The sequence below is a fragment of the Lissotriton helveticus genome, chromosome 8, assembly GCF_964261635.1.
Source record: "Lissotriton helveticus chromosome 8, aLisHel1.1, whole genome shotgun sequence".
NCBI classification, from domain to species: Eukaryota; Metazoa; Chordata; class Amphibia; order Caudata; family Salamandridae; genus Lissotriton; species Lissotriton helveticus.
This window is the reverse complement of record NC_136069.1, coordinates 21,363,571-21,390,701: the sequence shown is the minus strand read 5'-3', so window position 1 is coordinate 21,390,701 and position 27,131 is coordinate 21,363,571. Positions and strand designations below refer to the sequence as shown.

At 47.6% G+C, this 27,131-nt stretch overlaps 1 protein-coding gene across 1 annotated transcript in view; it reads right to left on the bottom strand.

Moving 5' to 3' along the window:
• The window catches only part of PWP2 (PWP2 small subunit processome component), a 163,963-nt gene that overhangs the window by 62,201 nt on the left and 74,631 nt on the right, over positions 1 to 27,131 (bottom strand). Inside the window, exon 9 of the mRNA XM_078656408.1 lies at positions 15,381 to 15,451. Coding sequence (XP_078512534.1) covers positions 15,381 to 15,451 — 71 coding nt within the window. The remainder of the gene's footprint in view (positions 1 to 15,380; positions 15,452 to 27,131) is intronic.

Here is a 27,131-nt window from a genome sequence, read left to right as displayed (position 1 = left end):
GTGGATACGGGTCTTGATGCGTCCCTTTATGGGACCGGTATGTTCCGTACTGTTACAGCAGTGCATCCAGTAATTCTAGTCTGTTCCGTTCTCGAGAAAACCTGTTCTATTTCTGTTCTCAGTATTCCAGGTAATATTCTGTTCGAACTGTTATTTATAAATGTTCTTCATGTATTTTACTATCGTGGTATGAGTGCGATGTGATTTCGTGTTTTTATTGTGTATTGTATTGTGTCCAGATTACAGTTCAGTCATGCCTATATTTTCCAAGTTACGTCAGTTAAAAACTAGAAAGGGTCTGTTAGAGGAAGCGGTTCCTGTCCCACCTAGGGACAGTCCAGGTCATTTTATGTATCAGAAACATGGCATAAGCGCCATAATGTATCTAGATTTATGGGTAGAGTATACCAAACAGTTAGAAGAAAAGTATAGATGGCCCGTATCGGGTACATGGGATGCTGAATGTATCATGCGAGTAGAAGAAGCATTATGGAAAAAGAAAGCCAGACAGTCACAGAAAGATGCCATCGAGTTATGGCGTAAAGAAGCGCATAGAAGAACGGAAAAGGAAGGCAGAAAATCAGAGTTAAGTAGAGAATCCCAAGAACGAGCTCAAGAAAGAGAATTAATCGAGATAGGTGAACAAGTCAAAACCGAACAGTCAGACAGACAGAGGCATGCCCTTATTGAGGGTATGTATCCTCTCCTTGCCGAAGGTTTGCCAAAAGCGACCCCAGAGGCACCCAGTAATTTCCCGCCACCATTAATTCCGACCAAGCTACGTCACAAACCGACCGCAGCTGATATTTTTATTTCGTCCTATCTGGACGACACAGTCCCAGAATATGCAAATCCTGTTCGCGCTCCGCTAGTCCCTGTAAATCAGGCACTTCCCGCTCCTCCAGACACCGGAGTACCTGTTACGGTACCCCCGGTCCAGCCTACAGTTCCATTTCCCACTCTGCCAGGACGTAGAGCCTCAGTAGACGACTCCAGTCTAGGGGCCGCAGGAGGAGCTACTCCTCAAACCCCGCCGCCACACAAGCGTTTATCGGCACTCGAATTACATGCTCAAGCATCACAGCGTACTCCTAAAAGTAATAAGTCTGTTACAGAAATCAGACAAGCCCTTAACGAATGTGTCTATGATCCAGTTCCAGGCGAATATACTATGGTTTTATATTCCTTACGTGTAAGGAGAGTGACCGAGTATCTAGTCACCTTACCGAATATGAAAGAAGATCTAGACAGAATATATCGTTTCATCCGTACAGGGGAGGATCCAGAAAGTATTGGCGAGATTATGTCTCAAAGGAAAGCCGAGATTCAGCTCATGATATTAAAGTTCCTGATCAATTGTCTAATAAGAGAACAAGATTACCCGTCTAAAGATCCCGCCGAAATGAGAATCCTGACAAGGTGGAGTGATAATATAGCCGAGGGTAAGCACAAGACCGTCAGTGCCATGGAGAGTATGTACAAGAAAATTCGTAAAGAAATAATAAGGTTACACGACCAGCGTAAAGCAGCACAAGTAAGCGAGAAAGAAAGTATCTCTGATCCTGAAGAGGAAGAGAACGAGAATCCCGCCAGAATAGCGTATGTAGGAAAATCCAGATTTCCAGATCGCCATTTACGTCTAGAACCCAAGTCTATTTTTCATCTAGCACCAGAACAAGGTTCTCTAGAACAAGTATTTCAAGCTACCGATCACATTCTGAAATCACGAGTCGGTTACAGTGAATTAAGTACCATGCATGAACAAGAACTAGCCCGATCAGCAGTCCGATGGATTACTGATTCTACCACTTTTCCAGACGAAATAGTGGCACAAATGTTTCTAAAACTGCCCCCAGCCGAGCAACGACTGGTGGGTATGTATATGATCCAGCACCTCATTACTCTGTATGAGGGTCAACATTCTGATCCAGGCCCGTTACACGATATCCTGAACGAGTTACTCCAGTATAGATGGAGAGGTCTAGGTACCGATTTAATTAGTGTCATTCTAGAACAGCGCCACAAATATAGAACGTTCCTGAACCCGCATTTTGTTCATGTCTCACCCCCAGAAAATAAGCCATTCTACATAGACAGACAGAATCCGTTACGAGAAGTCCACCCAGTCCAAGGGGCGGGTGGCGTAATGCAACGAGTGTTTGTATACACTCCGATTTCAAAGATGGAACTTCTTGAAATGAAGAAATTAATTCCCTGTCATGACAAAGATCCAGCAGGGTTCCATAGAGAATTAAAAGACATGCTCCGTATGGGAGAATACACTTACCCAGACATCATTAAAATGTTAAAGGTCCTGTTACCCGCAGGGGTGTATGAAAAGTTAAAGGAAAAAGAATGGGAGGTGGGAGAGAAAAAGATCGATTGGACAGCTCTAGAAGCTGAAGACAAGGCACGAGTACCAGGTACCGGTCTTGGAGATAAATGTAAAGAATTACCAGAATTACTGATTCAAGTTTTACCCAGATTATTGACAACGAGGAAAGAAGACTGGGATGCAATCTCAGCCTGTAAACAGAAACAAGATGAAGATATTAGTGATTTTTATTCTAGATTTGAGAAATGTTTTAGTATTAATAGTGGTCTCAAGACAAGTAGTGAGTCATACCCTCATCTTTTTGTTACCAAATTAGTCGAGAATTCAAGTCCACAAATTAAAAACCGAGTTTTAAAAGTTGAAAGCACCTGGCAAGCAAATACTCCGTCCCAGATGCTCCAGATGCTCCAGTACCACCAGAATAGAATCAGAGAAGAGCAAGAACACGAGAGAAAACGTATGAAAGACACGAAAATGAAAGTGCTAGTTGCACAAACAGTTCCTCAAGACAGTCAGAAGAGGGGTCCGAATCAAGCCAGTCATCCTGCAGCTCCCGTTAGAGGGAACTGCAATTATTGTAAACAGCCAGGTCATTTTATAAACGAGTGTGCAGTTCTGAAACACAATATAGCTACTGGTAAAACTAAAGAAAGACCACGTCCGCCAAGACAAGAACAAGTTTCACAGATTCCTCAGTCACAGAATGCACAACAGACAGTTTCCGCACCGCAGCCTATTGCTGCAACACAGCACGTTACATCGCAGATGTATCAGTATGCACAGTCCGAGTATCCAGAGTACCAGTCATATTCATGAAACAGCCTAGAGAGGGAGGTAGGCTTGCCTCTCATCGAGATACCTGTAGATCAAGAAGGTCCCTATGTTCACAGTCAAGTATTAGGGAAAGACAGAAAATTTTTGATCGATACAGGGGCAAGTAGGACCACAATTAGTCATGCCGAAGTTCCAGGGGCTCCGCTCTCAGGCTCAAGAAATGTTTCCCTTGGATTTTCAGGAAAACCAATAGTTAATGAGATATCAAAGCCAGTCACTCTAGAGGTAGGTCCATTGTCCCGTACTACTGATCTGTTACTTACTAAGTCATGTCCAGAAAATCTATTAGGCATTAAGACACTGAAAGAGTTAGGTGCAGTTATTTGCTGTTCTCCAGAGGGAATACGTCTGTTCCTACGTGACTTTAAGGGTCACTATGTATTACGAGATTTTGATTCAAGACTGTCTAATGTTCCGCAGCACTTATGGGCGCAAGGTCCAACTGATGTAGGTTATATGCAAATCACACCCCATCGTGTGACTCTCAAGCCAGGTGTAGTGTTACCCCGAATCAGACAGTACAGATTGCCACCCGAGGCTGTAGCAGCCTTATCCAAAATTATTGACGAGCTCATGGCTCAAGGAGTAGTTGTAGAAACTGACTCCAATGTATGCAATTCTCCGATCATTCCAGTCATGAAACGTACTGATCCGAATGCACCCCCAGTATATCGATTAGTGATTGATTTACGAGAGCTTAATAAATGTATTATTCCTCAGTACCCAGTTGTCCCAGATATTTCTTCCCTGTTAACAGCTATTGATTCCGAAGCCATGTTCTTCACTGTCATAGACCTTAAGAATGCATTTTTCAGTGTTCCTATTCATCCAGACAGCCAGTTTCTTTTCGGATTTTGTTTAAATGGAAGGAGCTATATGTTTACACGCGCTCCTCAAGGTTTCACAGAAAGTCCTAGTATTTACAGTCAAGCACTCAAGAGACAACTAGACAATATTCACATGCCAACTGACACTGCCCTGCTCCAGTATGTCGATGATCTACTGATCACAGCCCGTTCTGAACGTGACTGCGAACGAGCATCCCTTACAGTTCTGTATTTTCTAGCCGAGATGGGGCACAAGGTGTCACCTTCGAAGCTTCAATTCTGTGTCCAGCAAGTGGTATACTTAGGACACTTGCTGTCCAAGAGGGGTAGGCAGTTGACACCAGACCGTATCCAGTTAATAGCGAGTCTTCCCCAGCCCAGAACCCAGAAGGAGGTACGTGCCTTTATCGGCCTTACTTCTTATTGTAGACAATGGATTCCCCAGTATGCATTTCTAGCCAAGCCACTGATACAGTTAACGACACAGGAGGCAGCCGTATCGACTGTCCTCCCTTGGACATCTGAACATACACTTAGTTTTAACGAGTTAAAGAAAGCCCTATGTCAAGCTCCAGTTCTAGCTACACCGAACTACAGTAAGCCTTTTACACTTTTCGTTACTGAACGGGAAGGTACAGCATTATCTGTTCTCACACAAGATCAAGCAGGTCAATACAAGCCCTGTGCTTATTTTTCGAGCACATTAGATCCAGTAGCCCAGGCGTTGCCTGCGTGCCTCAAGTCAGTTGCAGCCACAGCACTAGCTATCAGACAAAGTGATTCCATAGTTTTAGGACACTCCCTGACAGTACAAGTCCCACATTCAGTAGAAGTTCTTTTAAACCGAACACAAACTCAGCACTTGACAATTGCACGTTTAACAGGTTATGAATTGACACTGTTCCAGCCACACATAGAAATTAGACGCTGCAACGTTCTGAATCCTGCTACACTGTTACCATCAGTTAATTCAAATCCAGACCCACATGATTGTGTGGAAGTAGTTAACATTACGACAAAGCCAAGACAAGACCTGACAGACATTCCGTTACCAGATCCTGACCTGACACTTTATGTGGATGGTTCATGTATGAGAACTAATACAGGAGAACTAGTCGCCGCGTATGCAGTGACTACTGACACTGAAGTTATTGAAACACACCGTATTGACACCCTGTCCGCTCAAGCAGCAGAGCTAGTCGCTCTGACACAAGCCTGTATACACGCCAAGAACCTGAAAGTTAATGTTTACACAGATTCACGTTACGCATTCGGAGTTGTACACGACTTCGGAGTGCTCTGGCAGGAGAGAGGTTTCATGACTTCTCATGGAACCAAGATTCAGCATGGTCTCCTTATTCAAGCCCTGTTAGATGCCATACATTTACCGACATCCATTGCTATCATGAAATGCAAAGCACATACGAAAGTTACCGACATTATTTCCCAAGGTAATGATTTAGCAGACCGCACAGCCAAGCTTACAGCACAGACTCCAGACATTCCAGTTAACATGACACATACTTCAGATCCGATTATATGCATGACAGTTAAGGACCCTACACAAGATGTCATAGATATACAGTTACATGCTACTCCCGATGAAATCAAGAAATGGTCTGAACAAGGAGGGGTCCAGACAGATCAAGGATGGTTAACTAAGGGTAGAGCCACATGGTTTCTCCCTGATTCTATGGTTCAAGTCATTATCAATACCGCACATAGTCCAGCACATTTAGGAGAAAAAGCTATGTTAGACAGTATCCAGAACATTTGGTTCAACAAGCATTTACGAGCTGCAGCCAAGCAGAAAGTCCGCACCTGTATGATATGTTGTCAGTCTAATCCAGGTAAAAGTGTCCCGGTGGAACAAGGTGGTTTCCAGCCCCCTGACCACCCTTTTGAGGTCCTCCAGATGGATTATATTCAGATGGAGCGATGTCGAGGTTTCAAGTATGTCCTTGTAGTCGTATGCGCTTTGTCCAGGTGGACAGAAGCATATCCAGTCCCAGATTACACAGCCGCGACCACTGCCAAGCAGTTGGTTCGTGAATTTTTCCCTAGATACGGACTCCCTAGAGTCGTATATTCTGATAACGGTCAGCCATTCTCATCCGAACTAATGAAACACGTTTCCCTTTTGTTAGGGTACCAGTGGAAGTTCCATTGTGTACGCCATCCTGAAGCAGCCGGTCTCGTAGAGAGACATAATCAGACTCTGAAAATCCGTATTGCAAAAGTCTGTAAAGACAAAGGTGTGGACTGGTTAGTAGCTCTGCCAGTCGCTTTATTTTATATGCGCATGGTCGCACATTCCAGATCAGGTCTGTCCCCGTATGAGGTCGTATTCGGCCGCCCCCCTAACATGTGGGGTACTCCTAGACCCCGAAGTATTACCGATGTTTCATGTAATATGCTGACAGATTACCTAGCTTCCTTGATGTCTGCCCTCAACTCATGTCGTTCACAGGTTGCTGCCGCCTTTCCAGACAATACCGAGGTGGCACCGCACGAGATCGTTCCAGGCTCCCTTGTGATGGTCCGGAATTTCGACAGATCAAGTCCGCTGGAACCACGTTGGAAGGAGCCACGTCAGGTCCTCTTGACCACCCGTACTGCCGTCAAGTTGGAAGGCAGGAAGGGGTGGGTCCACCTTTCTCATGTAAAACTTTTCAATGGATTGAAATCAGTCTCCAAGAACATTTCCAAGGATTTCCAGGATTCGAAAGATTGCCAGAATATTGTTTTAAAGGACTGTCCCGCACAAGACATTATTACAACCCCTCCCTTGTTAGAGAAAACTCCGCAACAAGAGTATAAGCTCAAATTAAGGTCTAGTAAAATAAGTCAGTCAGTTTGATTGTATAAGTCCTCCCCTAGGTGAAACGGTTAGACTGTTTCTGACATGTATAAAATAGACCCCCATAGTGAGAGAGTCAGTCGAAGTTCACTTCAATGTATCGTTTTTCTGAGTTTCGTATTATTCATCAGCATAATGATTTCCTGCACTAGTTACGCACTTTTCCTGTGTTTTCCAGTTCCTCATGTAAATATGTCTGCTAATGCTACAGTAGAACACACGTTTAGTGATCTGCCTCCTCACGAATATTCTTACCGCCTTGCTATGCGTAACAACACATTTATCCGTATGTTACATTATTCACACCAGACCAGCAATGCCACTAATTGTTGGGTGTGTGGTCGACTCCCCCCTTTCCAGACACCGAAGGGAGTTCTGCCACTTTTTCCTTATCCATTCTCACACAATGGTTCGTGTGGAGCATGGTCCACGTTAACGTCATCCTCAACAGATATGTCTTTTCTTAACAGTACATGTTTTCCAGACAAGCAAGGTTTCCCCCACAGAACAGGTTTAGATCTAGAAAACGAAGTATATAATTTAGGTAATTATTCGTCGAATTTCATGGTCCTGAATGTTCAGTCTGATACTACTCCAGACTTACCTGCTATTTCAGTACTACCAGTCAAAGGCGAATTATGTGTCCGTAGTTATGGTTCTGTACACATAGGTCATAGTGAATGTACTACTGTTATCAAGTATAGTGACAGTGGGAAATCTATTTTCAAAGCTTCACGTCATTCTTATTTTATTTGTGGTCAGACTGCATATGTCCGTCTGCCCCTCGATTGGGAGGGAACCTGTTACATTGCTTTCCTACTGCCACCTGTTTTTCTAGCCCCATCTGATTATCACAGAAACACACATCTAGTACACATTAGACATAGAAGGGAGTCCCCAATTGTCGATTATACTGAAACTACTCTAGAACAGTATACAGATTTCAATAAAGGTTTCTTCTTCTTTGTAGGACCTGTCCAGAATAGTAAACTGATCCGTAGGTTAACAAGAACCCTTGAAGCTGTAGTTAATGAGACTGCCTCTGCTCTAGGTAACTTAACCGAAGAACAATCTGCTATGAGATTTGTCGTTTTGCAAAATCGTCTCGTCCTTGACGTCATACTGGCCGATAGGGGCGGGGCCTGTAGAGTCATCGGATCTAGTTGCTGCATTTTCATTCCAAATAACGCGCCGTCTGTTTATTCAGCTATAACCAGACTCCATAAAATTGCCCATCTGTTACATCAAGATCCAGGCACCTGGACATGGTCCGGTTGGTTCTGGAATATAATTTCCGCATGGGGATGGAAAGTCCTGTCCTTTCTAAGTATAGCAGTAGCGATTATATTTAGCTGCTGCCTCTGTATACAATGTGGCCCTGCGATTTGCAGCATGTGTGCTACCTCTTGTATTCCTAGTCCCAAGCCCCGTTCCAAATCCCGTTCCAAGACAATTCGAGACGAGCAAATGGTACTGTATGAAATGATAGATGGTATCATGAAAATTGATGTTTCCTGATGGAAACGTAGTGACAAGGAGGGAATGTGGAAAAGTAACTTTTGCCATGTTCTGTGTCCCTACGCCTCATCCATCATATGTTATGTGTGCATGACCAATATGCATATGTTATTCCCCATGCCTGATTAATGACGCAATTACAGTTGTGTCCACCTCTAGTATGTTAGTTTCCAGTCCTCGTGAATACTACGAATATCAGGCCTATGTAAAGTAATGTTGCCACGTTTCCCAGCGTGCACGTTATTCCATTATAAAGTCCCCGTTTCCAGGCCTCAAAAGGGCCCGGACATCAGATTCAGCTCCTGTCTCCTGAAAGCCTCGCTGAGGAGCGATACAGCCCCCACCTGTATCCTCGACCCTTCACTTACTTCCTGCCTCGCAGTGCCCGGTGCAGCTTGGCTCTGCCTCTGAGTCTGCCAAAAGTATGTTATAGTTCCAGCTATCAGTTCAGTCCTCCTTCTGCATTCCTAAGCTACTGAACTGCATCAATAGTTTCCGTCATTGTCTAGCCTACTCGGCTCCACGTTAGAGAAATACTGTATTTAATGGTCATTTAGTATTCTTCATCACGCACTACATGTAGAATAATGCATGGTCCAGTCTTAGAATCAAGTTAGCTTTTCCCCTCATGACTTCTAGTTTATATCAACATGTTCCCTAAACATTAGATACCAGATAGGGTTTAGGTACATGTCGCTCCGACCCTCCAGACTCTAGTCTCTGCTCCTAACACAGAGTTCATAGCCCCCAGCTTCTCCTAGTAACACGTCATTGCTAGTTTTCGCGCACCATTAGGTTAGAGGTCCCGGCTCCTTAGGTAGCCCCCTCCTATGTTTCCGCCCATTCATGACATATTCTGTTACGTTTGCACCACATGTCTAAGTATACTCCCAGTTACACCTCTTTTTACTGTTATCTTTCGCGACTGCTACGCGTCACGCCTTCTGCTCCACCCACTGCTACGCCTACTGCAATGTAATGCTATGTGTTCGCGCTATGTATATATGCCTGTGTTTTGTTATTGAATGTTAGCGCGCTCATCCCAGACCTAGCCCCAGCAGCTGCTGGGCCTCTTTTCCCCTGTTGGGCCCCAGTTGTCCTGCTGGGCCCTGTCATTCTGTTCCTATGCAGGTTGTCCTGATCCCGTCCTTATGCTGTAATAAACCTGCAGAAACTCCTACTACCTCGAATCTTGACTCTTATTTATTGAGCTATCTGTTATGCTATAAGTCTAGTCAAAAATAGGGTATTATTTATTTATTTACCACAGGGAGATAGCCGTAATCACCTCCTCCGGCCTAATGTCTCGTTCCATGTGTTCCGCCTGTTCCGGGGTAAGGACAGGGAGGTCGACTGACGCAAGATAATCATCCTCGGCCAAGGCTGAGGAGGGTGCGCCCGCATATAGGTTGGCGTAGTAGCGGCGGAACCCGTCCGCAATTTGGAGGTCCTCCGTGACCGAAGTTCCGTCGGGAAGGGACAGCTCTCTAACCCGTTGGTGCTGGTGTTTCACCCGGAGTTTGTTCGCGAGTAGTCGGCCGCATCTGTCACCGCCAGTGTAATACGCGTGCTTCAGGCGCAGCGCCGCGTACTCCGCCCTGTCCATGTCTAGCGCGGAAAGAAGCTTCCGGGCTGCTTTGAGTTGCCTCCAGACTCTGGGGGCCCCCGTCCTCTGATGCATTTGTTCCAGTTCCCGTACTGTAGTCGTAAGTTCATCCCTCTTCTGTTGACGTTCCCTATTCTCCGCGGAGGAGATGGCGATGAACTCACCTCGGAGCACCACTTTGAGGGCAGCCCACTGCGTCGCCCGGGAGGTATCCCCATTCTCATTGTGCGTCCGAAACTCAGTAAGCGCGTCGCGTATCTGTCGTACGACCGTCTGCTTATGTAAGAGGGTATCCCGCAGACGCCATACCCCTCGTGTGGGAGACATCGGCGGCAGGTGGAAGGAGCCCGACACCGGGGCGTGGTCAGACAATGTAAGAAGCCCCATATCGGAGGCTGTCGCTAGTTCGGCAACCGGGCCTGTGACCAAGAGACAATCTAGTCTAGCATATGTCTTGCGCGCGTGAGAGTAGTAAGAGTAGGCCTGCGTGGTGGGGTGTAAGCGTCTCCACAAATCATGCATATCAAGATCCCGTAAGCGGGAGGTACTCAGCTGTGAAAATTCCCCGGTGTGTGGACGTCGCTGCGCAGATCTATCTAAAGATGAGTTAAAGACCATGTTCAGGTCCCCCCCAATGATTATATGTCTGTCCGGTGTAATCGTGATATCCTCCAAGGCTGATTGTAGAAACAAGTCTTGGTGATCGTTAGTGCTATATATTGAGCCCACCGTAAACAGCAATCCCCCAAGCCTAACCCTGTAAGCCAGGAGCCTCCCCTTCTGTTCCGCCACCTTACAGAGGACCTCCCCTCTAAACTGTCTAGACACCAAAATTGCAACCCCTGCCGTTTTAGTAGTCCCCGAGGAAAAAAGCTGTACCGGGAATTTGGGGGACCTCATCCGGAGACAATCTCGGGCCAAGAGGTGTGTTTCTTGTAAGAGGCAGATGTCCGCCTGGGTGTTTTCTAGGAGGGACAACATTGCTCTACGCTTGATCGGGTTATTCAACCCCTTCACATTAAGGGTAACAATCTTAAGGGCCATGAACAGACAGGGAAATATCGCTTAGTGACCCTAAATCAGTAAGGAAAACGGGGCAGACAAGCAATGCGGGGCGAGGCAAATGCGATAACCTCGTAGCATGACAATGAGCATTCTGTACCTGTGGAAGAAGGACATGGCAAAAGCAGCAGCAAAAAACAATAGCACAGCACAAACCCCAGTTCCCTCCCCTAACAATCCTCACCCAGCCCTGAGAAGGCGGCGCGAGGGTAAAGCGCGCATAGCAGCTAGATGATACAGCACAGCAGGAACCCCATACCCCCCCCAACCCCACCCTCCAAACAACCCCTGAACTGCCCAACTCCCCAATTCCCCCCCTCTCCCCCCTCAACCCCAGTCCCAACTGCTCAAAAAACTCCATCGTCCCAGTCTGGTCCCTAACGGACTAGTCCGTGGAAAAGTATTCAAGTGGACGTCAAGCCCCCACCTAAGCCCTCCCAGAGCCCCCCCCATCCCCCCCAGAACCCCCGCACCTGCAATGATGATGAAGCCAATATGATCTCCCCCCGGAGACTGCTCAGGCCGTCAAGGCCACATCACCAGACGATGAATCCCTAGAAGCCTCACGTATGGCGCTGTCCATCTCAGCTCTGATCGTGGGAGAATCCGGTCGCGAAGGCTGGAGTGTGGGTCGTCGCCGTCGGATCGTCTGCCATCCCTCCCTGGAGGCGCGGCGGCGTCGAGGCGTGGAGACTTCGTCATCTGTCGCGGTGATACACAGCACTCCGCAGGTGTCCTGGAGGGACCGAAGCTGATGCAATGTTCCGTTCCAGCGGAAGATGAGCCTGAAGGGGTGTCCCCATGAGTATTGCGTGTCGTGTTCCCGTAGAAAATCCGTGGCGATCTTGAAGGACTTGCGTTTCTGCAGTGTGATCGTGGATAAATCCTGGAATAGGGCTATTTGATGACCCCGGAAGCTCACTGGTTGCTTCCGCCGTGCTTCGCGCAAGATCCGTTCTTTCAGGGGAAAATCCGGGAGGTAGGCCAAAATGTCCGGGGGGGTGCCGATGCCCGGCGCGGCGGGCCCACTCTATGCGCCCTGTCAATTCTCACCAGGAAGTCTGCGGGCTCACCTAAGATGTCGCGGAACAGGTCCCCTAGGTAGGCCGCAGTGTCTTCACCCTCCTCCTTAGATGGAACACCGCGGACCCTGATGTTGTTGCGCCTGGACCGGTTCTCGAGATCCTCGGCGTGGGACTGGAGATCAATCTGCTGGTCTTGAAGCCGCAGGACTTCCTGCTGTAGGTGCGCAATCTCCTCATCCCGGGATTGGTTAGCGTCTTCCACGGTGGATACTCTGTCTCCTAGCGCGTCGACCTCTCTCCGCACCTCCCGGACCTCCCCGGCCACCTCCTGCTTCAACGCCTGAAAGTCCTCTCTAAGGGTGCCGAATAGCGACTCCAGGAAGGACCTGGTGACCGGGGGATCTCCTCCCTCCGCACCCCGGGAGCCAGTGGGGGGGCTCGAGGCTGGTTGAGTCCGGTCCTGCCTCGGAGCACCTCTGCCCAACATTTCGTGCAGGGTGCGCTCTCCTTTCTTGCCCCCTCTGTTGCCTGACATCACGGGGGTGGGGGCGCGTCGCCAGGGGGTAGCCACAAGAGTCCGCCGGGTGTGGTGGCGTCGGGATCGGGCCGCCCCGCCTCTCTCGGCGGCGTGCGCTGTCCAGATCGGGTTTGCAGGGCTCCGGGGCCCCAAGGTGCCAATTCTGGAGGGGGCGCCGCGTTCCTCTCTCAGCAGCAGTGCAGCCCAGCTGCGTGGAAATGGCCGGGCCTAGGAGCAGCAAGTGTTCCCCCTCGTACGGCAGGGCCGAACCACCTCGTCAGCAGGTCTCAATACTAGACCTCGGTCGGTTTCAGAAGTGCGTCTTCACCAGGGCCTATGGGAGGCCCACCGCATTACAGGAAGTGGCGACACGGGCTCTCAGGCAGCCGGGACAGTGTTCAATGGGGCATAGGGCGCCCCCCTTTCTAGGCAAGGTGTTCGGCAGGGGGTCGGCTCCGCCGCGTGATCCCGGGATGGGCCAAGGGGACAAGGGCCCGATGCCAGTCAGGGGCTCTTCAAGGCGGGCACAAGTACCCCGTCTCTAGGCCAGGCAGGCTATATGTGGGGCAGCCGGGCGCCCCAGCCGTCTCCCACAGTCATCGGCCTCTCCCCTCCGCTGGGGCTTCTGGAGGCGCCGCAGGGCCGCCGCTCAAGGGTAGGCCTCCCGGCCTACTCGAGTTCCGGAGTGTCGGGCGGCCTCCCGCCGGCTCCTCCCCCGCCCCGGTTCGGAAGGTGTACCTTCGTTCTTCACGGAGCCTCCGCCGCAGACCACGCCAGCGGCCCGGGAAAGGTGCGTTACCCAGCCGCCAGGTCCCGTCGGAGCTCCGGCACTTCTGAGGCTCCGCCCGTGGGTTGTAGCTTCCGGCTCTCGGGCCCTCGCTAGATCCGCAGCTCGCGCTCTCGCCCGCCTCGGGGATGTCGATGTCGAGGCGTCGTGCTGCGTCTGCAGGGCCACTAGGGGGTCCAGGTCGCTACGCTGCCTCAGCGGTCGTGCCGGGTCTTTCCGCCGCCTGATCCGGGGGAGATCGGCAGTGTAGAACGGCTTAAGGGCTCCGGGGTTTCGGGAGCTCAAGATGAGAGCGTCTGCTCAGCCCGCCATCTTGGCCACGTCCCTTCATTCCACTTTAAGCCTCGCTGGGGAGTCCTCTAGTGTTTATGGGCAGAGTCACTAATTTCATAGGCCAGAAGAAGTAGCTGAGAAGATCAAGGAGCGGTCTGTGACAGCAGAGTTTGATGAGGACAAAAGAAGCGAGGGCAAGAGCAGGATTGATAACTGTAACTGCGTGAGAGATGAACAAGGAGAGGTCTTCAGGATGTAAGATAGGTGACATCAGGCGCAGGGGTCTGTTGAGGTGAACCATTTAGAAAACCTAATTTCACTGAAGAAACTGGCAACAAACTTGTGGGTACCATGGAAGACAACATTGTCTCATGAAAAGGAGGTCAAAGTGAGGTAGAGATTATGTCTTAATGCAGAGATGAAGAGGCCTTGGGTGCCAACGCGGTGGCAGAAAGGCACCTTGTACTGCTTGACAGCATCAGGATGGGCATCTTTGGCAAAGAGCTGATGGGGGCATGCCCCTCGTGGTCGGACACACTGCAAGAAAGAACGGTTCACTGAGAGGAGCAAAGAACTAAAAGGAGAGTCTTGGAGGAGCTTGGTATGTACAGAAGAGGGAACAAGTTCAACAAACACCATGCAGTGGAAGATCATCAGTATGGAAGACAGCAGAAGGAACCAGACCGCCATCTTCTTGCTATCCAAACTGGACAGGGCTTTAGGAGACTCTTTCACAGTGACTGTCAATGGTACATGATCTCACCTAGTTGCATCTGGTTCACATTGAAGCGGCGTTAGACCCAAATGTTACCTCAAGTGGACTGTCATCAATGGGGCTATTTGTCCAATGTTCTTTCTTTTGTATATTTTTTAATTAAATTTCATCAACCTTTGATTTTATGTTAAAGCACATTCATTTTAGGTTTTATCCTGAATGATGTCGATTTACTACTTGGCAGAACTGTAACATATCATGATTGTACACTGACTGTAAAAGACGTAATAACTAAGAACTTGTACAACATATTATATTGGCAGATACACTCCTTGAATTGATTACTGGTGATACAAAATGATTCTGGTTAGTTTTAACTAATTTCTCATTTCTCTAACTGTTATGGTTTGAAATAACCAGAAACAATAAAAATGTATCCATCATATTGAAGTGGGTCTTTACACTTTTGGATTTCTTTGCTCACCTACAGCCTTCAAACATCTCTGCTCAACAGCATACAAAGTATCACTATAACCGCTTGTATATTTTTGTAAATCAGAATGTATTTCCCAGGGTCATTCCGCTTATGCATCTTGATGTTTGGATATCGTAGAGCCCACATATTGTAACGAGCTCTATCAAAATAAATAATTAAATCTCACTCAATCAAACAAAAGGTTATTTTCATTGTCAAGCACGTTTTAATTAGCAAAGCTGTCAATACGCGGAAAAAAAATGTCATCTTTAATGCCGAGTCCTGGCAGTAGTAAATGATTGCTTTTATGTTCCAGACATGTGCTGCCACATTCTGGCAGGGGGCAGTGCCCCCCTACAGCAGGCGTTGCACTACCACTGTATGCCAGGGGGATGCTGCCACCTCTGCCTGAAGAGGGTTGTCACCTTATCTTAGGCCATTGTTTAGATCCTGTACATACTTGACTACCTTAAGACATGCATTTTCCTGGCATTGGGCAGGGGAGTAGGGTTGACCAACAGGGGTTGGGTAGCCAAGTCTACATACCTGAACACCCAAAGGCGATCCAGTCCCCGGTGCGGTTCATGGAAATGGAGGCGATCCTCTGATCTGAAATACTAAAGAACAATCAGAAAGGAGGTGACTACTCATTCAAACAAAATGCTTTCCTAGGAGAAACACCGCAAGACAGACTTCCAAAACAAAGCGGGGAAGGATTTATCTTGAAAAAACTATGAATCAGTTCAAACTACTCAAGACTTGAAGAAGAGAAATCAAGGACAACACACAATTTTCCCCAGTGGTTCCTTTGAATTTTGTCTGCTCACACATGTCCTGACCTCACCTTGTCCCGCCTTAAGAAGAGGCTGCTAGAAGGGATGAGAGAAGGCCACCCTCGCCATCTCAACTGGCGTCGAGAACTTTGCTGCAGATGTCAAAGGCATCCACCCCGAGTTACACCACAGAAGAAAGCGGCCCGGATTTCCAAGTGTGCTGTCGATTTTCCCCGGCTGGAGTGCATCGCCATTGTCCCCCTTTGTGCAAAATGGCGGGGGCCATAAAAGGATCAACAATCAAGCAATAAATCATACCACCGCCCCTAACTCGAGGATGCATTCCAACGAGTTCAAGGGGTATTAAAAGGAGATAAGGCTCTTCCTCCCTCCAAGCTGCAACCAGGAAGCAGAGACACAGAAACAGGACTATCTCGCCCTCAGCAGAATAGGAAAGGGACAAAGGACTAACAATACTGCCTTATAGTCTATTCTGGCAGACATCTTGAACAGCAGCAGGAAAAGTGTTCAAGGGGCACCAAAAAGAAGTTAAGTCTCGCTCCTCCCCCCAAGCAGCAACTAGGAAGTAGCAACACTGAAATAAGACTAACTCGCCCTCAGCAGAAAGGGAAACTGGTCATCCCGAACATTGACAATAACAGAAAAAGGACTAACACTGCTGTCTGACTACATACTATTGCGGCAACCAGCCTGAACAACTTGCTGAGCTGCAGTAATTGCCAAATAGAAAGGTATTTACATCACCACACACTCGAGTACATTGTTTACCTTTCACATATCTATGTACCTACACCTCCGTGTGATAGAGTCCATACCTTTATTGCAGTATTACACTCCCACGTGTACCTGGATATATCCACCTACACTTAATTCACGCTGCACCTATTGCACCTATCTCACCCTGCTCACTAGCGTCACCTGACGCTTTAAATTGCAGTGGACATATGTTTTTGCCACAATATTTCAGCAGTATTATACACATAGCTGATTGTTTATATATATAGTTATATACCTATGTATGCTGCTCCCTTCGCCTTTTATGCCTATAATGCACCTAGTTGCTAATACATATTGAGCTCACTCACTAGTGCCTCTTCTGTCCCTGTAACACATGGTCTGCGGCTATCTCATGTGACCCATGTAACATATTGTCCCACTAGTGCCCTTTCTGACACCTGTAACATATGGTCTGCAGTCGCCTCTTTTGACCTATGTAACATACCGTATACAGGCATTGGTATTTTGTTTGCATCTATCTGCGATCCTGCACATCTCCCCTGCTTAATCTCCCACACCCACCCTGCACCTTCCTAACATGGATCACTGCGGCAATCACACATTTAAAATAATCTACCCACCCGCACTCACAAAAAAAGCCGCTAAACGCTTTAAACACAACCTCCTGAGGTCCCACCCTGAAAGACCCTTTGCCGACACCTACTTCTCTCCGGCTAAGGGATCCCTGAACACCGATATCATCTTCCACACCGCACGTAGAGCTCAATGGAGAAAAACCTTCCAGGCCTTGCTCAACGTCTCCACCATCAGGAAATCCGCTCATGGACTATCACTCTCCATCGCTCCATCCAATCGCTTCCCTGGCAGTACAGCCATTACTATTTACAATAACGGGATTGTTCTAATTCAAGCCACAGACAGGAACCTGGAACTACTAGACGACTTGTTCCCCACTTTCAAAGAGCACCTCTCAAATCGGCGGCCCTCCACTCATACTCCAATACAACTGAACCAGAGCTCCTCACGTCCAACTAACGTCTCAGAACGACCCACCGCCTTTGACCCTCACAACGCGACTCTATGTCCTCCCAATTACCCCTCCAATCTCCCCACCCCCGCCACCCCCCACACCCGCGCCGCACCTAGCTCCCCCACCCGTGTCCTCTCTCACCCGCCACCCCCCACTCCCTGCGCCCCCCCTCCTGGCCCCCACTCCTCCCTCATCACCCCCCACCCTACTCTTTGCACTCAAACAACTCATGTCAGACACACCTCCTTCAACATCTCCCCACTCACTCCCTGCACTCCCGCCACCCTTAGCCCGCACTCCTCACTCAACGGTGCCCCTTCCAGTCTCTGCACTCAACGCACTCCAGACCTACACCCCTCCCTCAACATCTCCCCCCCCCCACCCCCACCCAAAGAAATACTGACATACACCCCTCCCTCGACATCGCCCCCCTCATTCCATGCACTCCCGACACTCCGAGCCTCCACTCCCCCCTCATCAGCGCCCCCCGTATGCCCGACACTCAAACCAGGCCAGACATACACCCCACCCTTAACATATCCCCTCCCGCCACTCCAAGTCTCCACCCTTCCCTCAACAGGTCACTCCCTCCCACCCTTAGCCCTCCCTCCACTCCTGGTACCCACTCCCCCCTCAACATCTGTCCCCCCACTCTCACCCCCCAGCACTACACTTGCCCCCCCACAACGACCAGTCTCCACTCGTCCCGCATCTGCCTCACCCCGCCTGTCGCTGGTTACCCTGCCAATAACCCTAACCCCACTCCCAACGTCACGCTGGATATAATTATGACCGCCCTCCTCCAAGTGAAAGAAGAGCTTCACTCGCTCAAAGAATTACTCCTCCCGCACCCCTCCCGCACGACCACATATCAACGAATGAACAACACCCCCCCACATCTTAGGCACCCCTTACATGGGATTTCTATCCCCTCTCGCAATACCTCCAACAGGCCTAAGCGCACTACCAAGACACTTCCGAACCACCCCTCACATTGGACCTCTATCCCCTCTCGCAATACCGCCAACCGCCCCCAGCGCGCTATCAAGACTCTCTCGGACCGCGACATACAAACCCTACTCAGCACATATGTCCCGGCAACCCAAAAGAGCTTAGCCACCACGCACATGTCCATCTCTACGATTCTCTCCAACCCCAGTAGGCACCCCACGTATAGCAACAGAGGCTCTGTTCCCAACAACCTCACCAAAGTCCCTCTCACTACGGAACCCTCCACCTCCCCCTGCACCCCCAGTCTCAAATGCACACTTCTCAACTGTAGGTCGGCTCAAAAACACTCGATGGAGGTCGCTGACCTCATCCGGTCTAGGAACCTTGACCTGGCCATACTAACTGAAACATGGTTAACTGAATCCTCCAATCCTATCATGGACATCCTAGTCCCCCCCAACTACTACATCACTAGACTTGACAGGCCCAACAAGACAGGTGGCGGAATCGCCTGCATTTACAAGAGCAACCTCTCTATTAATAAAGTCACCGCCCCTTCTCTTACCTCCTGTGAATACTTCTGCCTTGATGTCACCAGTGAGAATAAACCTGTATGCTCGTTACACATCATGTACCACCCCCCGGGGGACAACCTCGTCTTCTCCCAACAACTCATGGACACAATATTAATCAACGCAGGACGGCTACACACACAAATTTACCTGGGTGACTACAATCTCCATTGGAATGATGGCAGTGACGCAGTAGTTAACAGCCTCAAAAGTTTCCTTACCGCATCTGACCTCACTCAAATTTGCAACACTCCGACACACGACAAAGGCTCGACCCTCGACCTGGTCATTTCCAAAGAAGGCACCACTCAACTCGACTCAATACAACCTTGTGACTGGTCAGACCACCATATTATAACATTCATCATCAAGGAAAAGGTAAAACTCCTCCCGGTGCAATACGCCATGCCCAAAGTCTGGAAAAGAGACATGAGGAAACTCAATCCAAACTCTCTACCCCCCAACAGCTGCAATCTCCTACTCCCCCCTACCGACACCTCTGATGTGCTGGTCCTAACTGACCACTATCTCAACTCCATGGCCACAATAATCAATGAGGCCGCTCCAATGCAATTGAAAAGAGTATCCACGAAGAAATCCAACCCCTGGTACAACGGGAGTCTCAATGAAGAGAGACGGGCTATGCGATCGGCAGAGCGTACCTGGAGATCAATTCCCTCGACATTGCATCTCAAAACTCTTAGGAAAAAGAGAAATGCATACTTCAGGAAAATAAAACGCTCAAAGTCAGAGTTCTTCAGAATCCAGCTAGACCAAGCCAAAAACCGTCCAAGTAAATTGTTCGAACTAATTCGATCTCAATCTAAGGAACAACCCCCAGCGGTCGACATTATCAGCACTACCCCTTCTTGTGAAGATTTCGCAGCTTTCTTCAACAATAAAACTGACAATATAAAGAGAGACCTCCGCAATGACGCAAGCCTGCACTCAATACCCAACTGCATAACACCCATTGAACTAAAAAACAATGCGACATGGTCATCCTTTGACACCTACTCTGAAGGAGAAATTGGCAGAATACTCAGCACTCTAAAACCATCCAATCACCTCACTGACCCTCTTCCTGCTAACGCCGTAAAAGACTTCATCCCTCTGCTACTCCCACTCTGGACTAAAATTATCAATAGTTCACTACAACAAGGAACCATCCCGGACTCCCTCAAAGTTGGTCAAGTTACACCTTTACTGAAGAAACCAACAGCCGACCCCACCGATCTAAACAACTACCGTCCGATTACCAACATTCCCACTCTCGCCAAGCTGCTAGAAAAATGCGTCCAACTGCAAATGACAAAGCACATAGAACAGTTTGATCTCCTCAACCCACACCAATCAGGCTTCAGAGCAGGGCACAGTACTGAAACCGCTATGACTCACATTATCGACGACGCCATCCAAATGTTAGATCAAAACAATACCTGCCTCCTCATCCTTCTTGATCTCTCTTCGGCATTCGACACAGTGAAACATGAGAGCTTACTCGAACTCCTAAAATCAAGAATGGGCCTATCTGGGACTGTGCTTCGCTGGTTCACTTCCTTTCTTCACAACAGGTCTCAAAAATTCAAGAGCAAAAACCTAATGTCTTCCCCAGTACCGGTATCGCTAGGCGTCCCTCAAGGATCCTGCTTATCCCCTACTTTGTTCAACCTAGTTATGGAACCTCTCACCACTCTGTTACAAGCATCCAATGTACACTTCCACATGTACGCCGATGGCACTCAAATATATCTCAAGTTACAATCCCCCAAAGACATCCTGTTGATGACTTACGCTCCAACTATGCCTGCTACCTCATACCTGTACTATACGTTATATTGGTACTATGTTATATACTATATTGGTGCTATGTACATGATCATGTTGAGCCACCTCCCCACTATGCCCCCTTGTTCCCCTGCCCTCCACCTGCCTTTGTAAAGCGCTCTGTTATCTGCAAAGATCTTGTTCGCGCTATATAAAACTCTCAAAATAAATAAATAAATAAATAAATAAATAAAGACATTCCCTAGTACTGAGTGTTGCAGCCTTGTATCCAACAGTCTTACGCATGACATTATGTCACCTTCTGTTGGATACAGAACTGCAGTAAATATGTTAAATAGGCTGCGGGCAGCAACAAACGAAGAGTCTGTGATCAGATATGGATGATGACAAAGGGACCCGCAGAACAGTACTGGCTTCCATGCAACTATGACATCCTCTTTTCATTTCGTCATACAGACGATATAGCTCATTGTAACTATGGGCTGCACCTGAATTCATCAAAGATACCAAACTACGTAATTAGTGCTACATGCAAGTGATGTATTTACCAGTGACTGGTACAGAGACCTGAGAAGACTTTGGGCAGCATTTCCAGCACCCCAAAGTGACTTGTTGCTCTCTACTGATGAAGGAATGAGTTCAGAAACATGTGTCTAGAGTTACATAGCATAAGCTGCACCAACAACGGTGAAAAATTAAAGACTACTACTGAAGAAAGTGTTATTATGCACTGCATTTACCATGATGCATTGGGATGTGAGGCAGAGGGCTCCCACCCTCGTGCCATTCAAGAACGAGTTAACTTTGCTGCAGGCCTGATAATCGTGGAGAACTGAACTTAGTAATGAATGCTGAGAGAGACAGACCCCAACAGAGACTAGCAGGAACCCCCGGCCATCACAAGAGCGATGGGGGGAGTTGAAGAACTAGGCTTAACAAACCGCACATGAGCATAAACTATTCACATTTTTCTGCGGCACACAACACATACACAAGAATAATTAGATTTAACTAGACAAAAAAACTTGTGAATATACTAGAGACAATTTATTTTTTATTTTTTATTTTGAAAGTTTTATATAGCGCGAACAAGATCTTTGCAGATAACAGAGCGCTTTACAGAGGTAGGTGTAAACATCATCAAGATCATCACGATCAAGTACATAGCAAAAAATATTACGTATAGTACAGGTAAGAGGTAGCAAGGCATAGTTGGAGCGTATGACAACAAAAACGCTGTAACTATCCAGAGATGGGGAAAAAAGATCTAAGCACTTTAGACTAATATAGGTCAAAACACACGTGCAGAGGAATATATAGGCTGTATCATAATAAAATACTGGAGTACTGTTCGCAGTGTAAGTCAAACGCATTGTTCAAGTGTATTTAGCCATAAGGATACTTTTGACTTCTTTCTTAAAAAGGAGGGAGGAGGAGATGAGCCTTGTTTCAGGAGGAAGTGCGTTCCAGATCCTGGGCGCCATTCCAGAGAAGGAGCGTTTGTAAGTTTTTTCCTTCCGGAATCTTCGCGGTTTCAGCAGAAGATTGTTTGAGCTCCTGGTAGTTCTGGACCCCCCCGGAAATTGTCAACTTATGAGAGAGGTAGCTGGGTGATTTCAGGTGTATAGCCTTGTGCGTCATGCAGGCAATTTTCATCTGTATTCTGGCTTCAAGAGGCAACCAGTTCAAGGATTTGAAGTCAGGGGAGATATGCGACTGCTTTTTTGATCCAGTGATGAGTCTCGCTGCCGCATTTAGTGACGCTCTGAGGGGTGCAGTTGTCGTTAGGGGGAGGCCGCAGAGGGCCACGCTGTCGTAGTCTATGCGAGGAATGACTAGAGTTTGTACTGCTGTTTGGAAGTCTTTTGCTGGAAGGAAAGGTTTCAGTTTCCTCAAGGTATTTATTTGGAAGTTCGCCCCCTTGGTAGCCTTGCTGATATGCTGCTGCATGTTGAGGTTGGTGTCAAGTGTTATGCCTAAGGATTTTGCTGAGTCCACGATGGTCGGTTGGACATTGAGAGCTGTTAGGTGTTTAAGCCATGTTTGAGCGGAGGATATTTTCGAGGGAGGTGAGATTAGGAGGAACTCAGTCTTCATAGCATTGAGTTTGAGGTGGTTATCGGCCAGCCAGGCTTGGGTGCTTCTGATCGTAGAGTTCAGACTCAGGATGTCTTTGGGGGAATGTAACTTGAGATATATTTGAGTGTCATCGGCGTACATGTGAAAGTGTACATTTGATGTTTGTAGCAGGGTGGTGAGAGGCTCCATAACTAGGTTGAACAAAGTAGGGGATAGGCAGGATCCTTGGGGGACACCTAGCGACACCGGAACTGGTGAAGACATCAGGTTTTTGCTCTTGAATTTTTGGGACCTGTTGTGTAGGAAGGAAGTAAACCAACGAAGCACAGTCCCAGAGAAGCCCATTCTTGTCTTTAGGAGATCGAGTAAGTTCTCATGTTTCACTGTGTCAAATGCTGACGAGAGATCAAGAAGGATGAGGAGGCAAGTATCATTTTGATCTAAGATTTGGATGGCAAGATTTGGATGACAATCAAGCAAGGAAAGCAGATGCTGTCGGACCACGCACACCCCCAAGTTGAGAACTCAACAGTGTGAAAGGGAACCTTTAATGAAACACGTGACAGAGAAAAAAGGGGAGGTGTGGGAAGTTCTAAAGTAGAAAATCAATTGCACTTTAATTTATGCTATAATTTTTTTTAAATAGCGCAAACTAAACCCGTAGGTATCAGAGCGCTTTACATGAGCACCAGTGCGTTACAGACAGACACATTAATTTTTTTGTTAGGCACAGGAAGATTAAGTGATTTGCCCAGAATCACAGGACGTTGAGTGTTCCTGCTGAGACTCGAACACGGTTTCCCTGCTTCGAGGTCGAACGCCCTGGCCATTAGGCCACATCCTCTCCCTTTAATAAAGAGTCTGCACACTTGAAGGAAACGTGAAACTCATCAATATTGAGTCTGGGCCAGGAAATACAACTGAAAAAACAACAGTTAATGTACAGAATGCAGAACAATGTCATACATTCACCTCAGTACAGAGATCTGGGCCTAAATCCATAGTTTTTTTGCTCACCATGGCATTCCAGTTTGAACCCAGCCATATGCAAATCAGTCTGGCCCCTGTGCCCCATGGGAACAGTCCAACCCGAACTGCTAAGCCATGTTCTCCCTGGACTGGAAACAAGCATCCTAGGACCGTTTTCGGGGTTTCACCCCTCTTCAGCCAGGATAGCTTGATTCCAGTGGCATGGAGAGCAAGGGACCCACGTCTGAGCATACCCGTCCCACTCGGGGTGACAAATACAAAAACAACAGTTGATGGACAGAATGCAGAATAATGTCATACATTCACACCAGTACAGAGATCTGGGCCTAAATACATCGTTTTAATTTGCTCACCATGCCATTCCAGTTTGAACCCAGCCATTTGCAAATCAGCCATGACCCTGTGCCCCTTGGGAATAGTCCAGCCTGGAGTGCCAAGCCAAGTCCTCCCTGGACTGGAAACAAGCATCCTAGGACTGGGGTGGCGTGGTGAGCAAAATAATGATGGATTAAACCCAGATCTGTGACTGGGGGTGAATGTTTTGCCAATGTGCAACATTCCGTCCATCATCTTGTGTGTTTTGCTGTTCACCCTATGTGGGAAGGGTATGCCAAGACGTGGGTCCTGTGCTCACTACGCCACTGGAGTCAAGCTATCCTGGCTGATAGCCAGAAACCGGTCCTAGGATGCTTGATTCCGGTCCAGGGAAGACATGGCTTGGCAGTTTGGGCTGGACTGTTCTCATGAGGCACAGGGTCAAGACTGATTTGCATATGGCCATGTCTGTACTGGGGTGGCGTGGTGAGCAAAATAACGATGGATTAAACCCAGACTGTGACTGGGGGTGAATGTTTTGCCAATATGCAACATTCCGTCCATCATCTTGTGTGTTTTGAGGAAATACAACTGGCAGCGGAGAAAAATAGGAAACTCCTCCAAGACGGACTTGTGACACCTCACATGCACACTGATCTGTATCTTAGAGCATGACAGGGCTAACTTAATCGTCACAAAGGGTGAGTGGCTTTGTACCACGGGGGCAGAGGGGAGATAGCAAGCGTCTTGCAAGTAAATTGAAGGCTCTACATGCAAAGCAATAGAGCGCAGAAATCAAAAGTGCGACTGGAGAAATACACAACGAAGAGAATGGAAAAACTCAGGGCCTTCCACACATCCAACTCTAACCTCAGCAGAGGCTTCCAATCCAGTCTCAGAGACAACTTTTGCAAGCTATGAATCTGTCAAAGTCACTGCACTAGAGATTGAGAAGTTACATGCCCTGGTCTCAATATAGGCAATTTTGAAAGTAATCGGAAGACTAGATTTAGAAAAAACCCTGGCTTAGAAAATTTTACCTAAAATATTATACTTTTTCCAGACATTGTTGCTCCTGGTGAGGCAAAATGTTCTCAATAAACTGGAGGAAATATGCAATAACTTAATATGTGCCAATAAATACCGGAGGCTAAGGCGGAAACAATGCATCAAACCTCTCAATAGGGTAGTCCTGGGTTTCCCCAAATATTGCATTACTTCCAAACTGAAAGGGGAAACAGACAAATTTTGGTGCAATATTGACTAGAACCTTACTAACGGTCCTCTGGGGAAGGAACCTTGGATGCCTCGGAGTCAACTAAGACAGAATCTATACTTGTCGTTAGTTACAAGGGTCATTACAAGGGTCATGTTGGCAACCTGAGACCAGTTAACACAGGGTACAGCTGGCATGTCGCCCATCAACACGAACCTTACTATTAACCCATGAGGATATTGCTACTGGAAAAGATTGCTCCCGATTCGCATAAGTGAAAAAATGGGTACGTCATGGCCTGAGAGACTTATTTCTGAGAGTTGCAACGAGGACCTCTGTGGAAGTTGAAGAAGCATAAGGCATCCCTGAAAATGAATGCTTCACTGTTTACAACTGAGACACGGTGCACGACAGCTAGGGGTGAGGAATGGAGCACCAGGAGAACTTACCCAATTTGAGAGATCCGCAAAAAACTCCCTAGCTCCCAGAAATGGGTTTCAAAGACATTATTCCATTGTAGATAAGACCACTGGCACAACCAATGTTGTGGAAGAAGCAATGAGAAAAAGGTCTAAGATCACATGAGACACAAACAATGGAAAAAGACTTTCATTAGGACCAACTGTCCCTGGTAAGCACAGAGCAAAGGGACAGACCACAAAACATTACGTAGGTGCATCGCATGCAAGACGGATCGCACACACTAGGACGGAAACCAGGGGACTGCTTGAGAGGGGGTAGAAGCCTCCGAGCCCTCGTGCACATTCTCAAAACTAGAGGTATTGGCGGGCATTAGAGGAGTGATGGGAATCAACTTGATGAAAGCCCTGCAAGATCATACTTGTAAGATCGAACAATTACTGCAGATCCCTGCTTCCAACTAATTGAATCAGTTTTGTTTTCATTAAGCTGAAGAGAGCGGCGCTTATACCAGACCTAATGTTAGAGACTATGGCACCCCCTCATAAAGGAAATTGTGTATTGACTGCATCACCTCCCCTCTCAGCTGCCCTATCAGAAAATGTGTGCACTGGCGGCATTGGACTGAGATGTTTGACCACTTTTTCTTTTTTAGAAGATCTGTTATTGGTCCAAGGCAGACGTGAAAGTTGGAAAAAGATAAGGGTGACATCCTAGGGAACTCTACACACGCGAGTAAATACGGCTCTCTACCCACTATCCATATTTTATCCAGCTCGCAAATAATGGACACTCAAATGCTATATCATGGTGCACAAAACCATCTATGTGATAACAGAATGAATACTAACTGAACATCCCCATGCCGCATTACACACAATATTTCATATAAACCGCAAGCATAATAGAAGTTCGGAATCATTTTGAATTCACAAACAAGAACATACATGTCAATGGTATAGATGAACTCACCCCCACCCAACAACCCTATGTCAAGTAGGACTTTGGAGATAATCAAGGTAACGCCTCAAAAATCTTTGAGTCATCTCTGTACGGGTCGTACACTGCCGAGAGCACAACAAGAGAGACAGTAAGCAAGAGCGAGCAAGTGTTCTCCCAGCTTCAGACATTCACTCCTTGTAAGCATGTCTCCCAGATGAAGGTTTGCCTGACGCAGCCTTGTCTCAGATGTTATGGAATCAATTGCTTTGTTTGCAAAGTCTCCACGCAACTTGCCAACTCTCCACGCAACTTGCCAACTCTCCACGCAACTTGCCAAGTCTCCACGCAACTTGCCAAGTCTCCACGCAACTTGCCAAGTCTCCACGCAACTTGCCAAGTCTCCACGCAACTTGCCAAGTCTCCACGCAACTTGCCAAGCCTCCACGCAACTTGCCAAGCCTC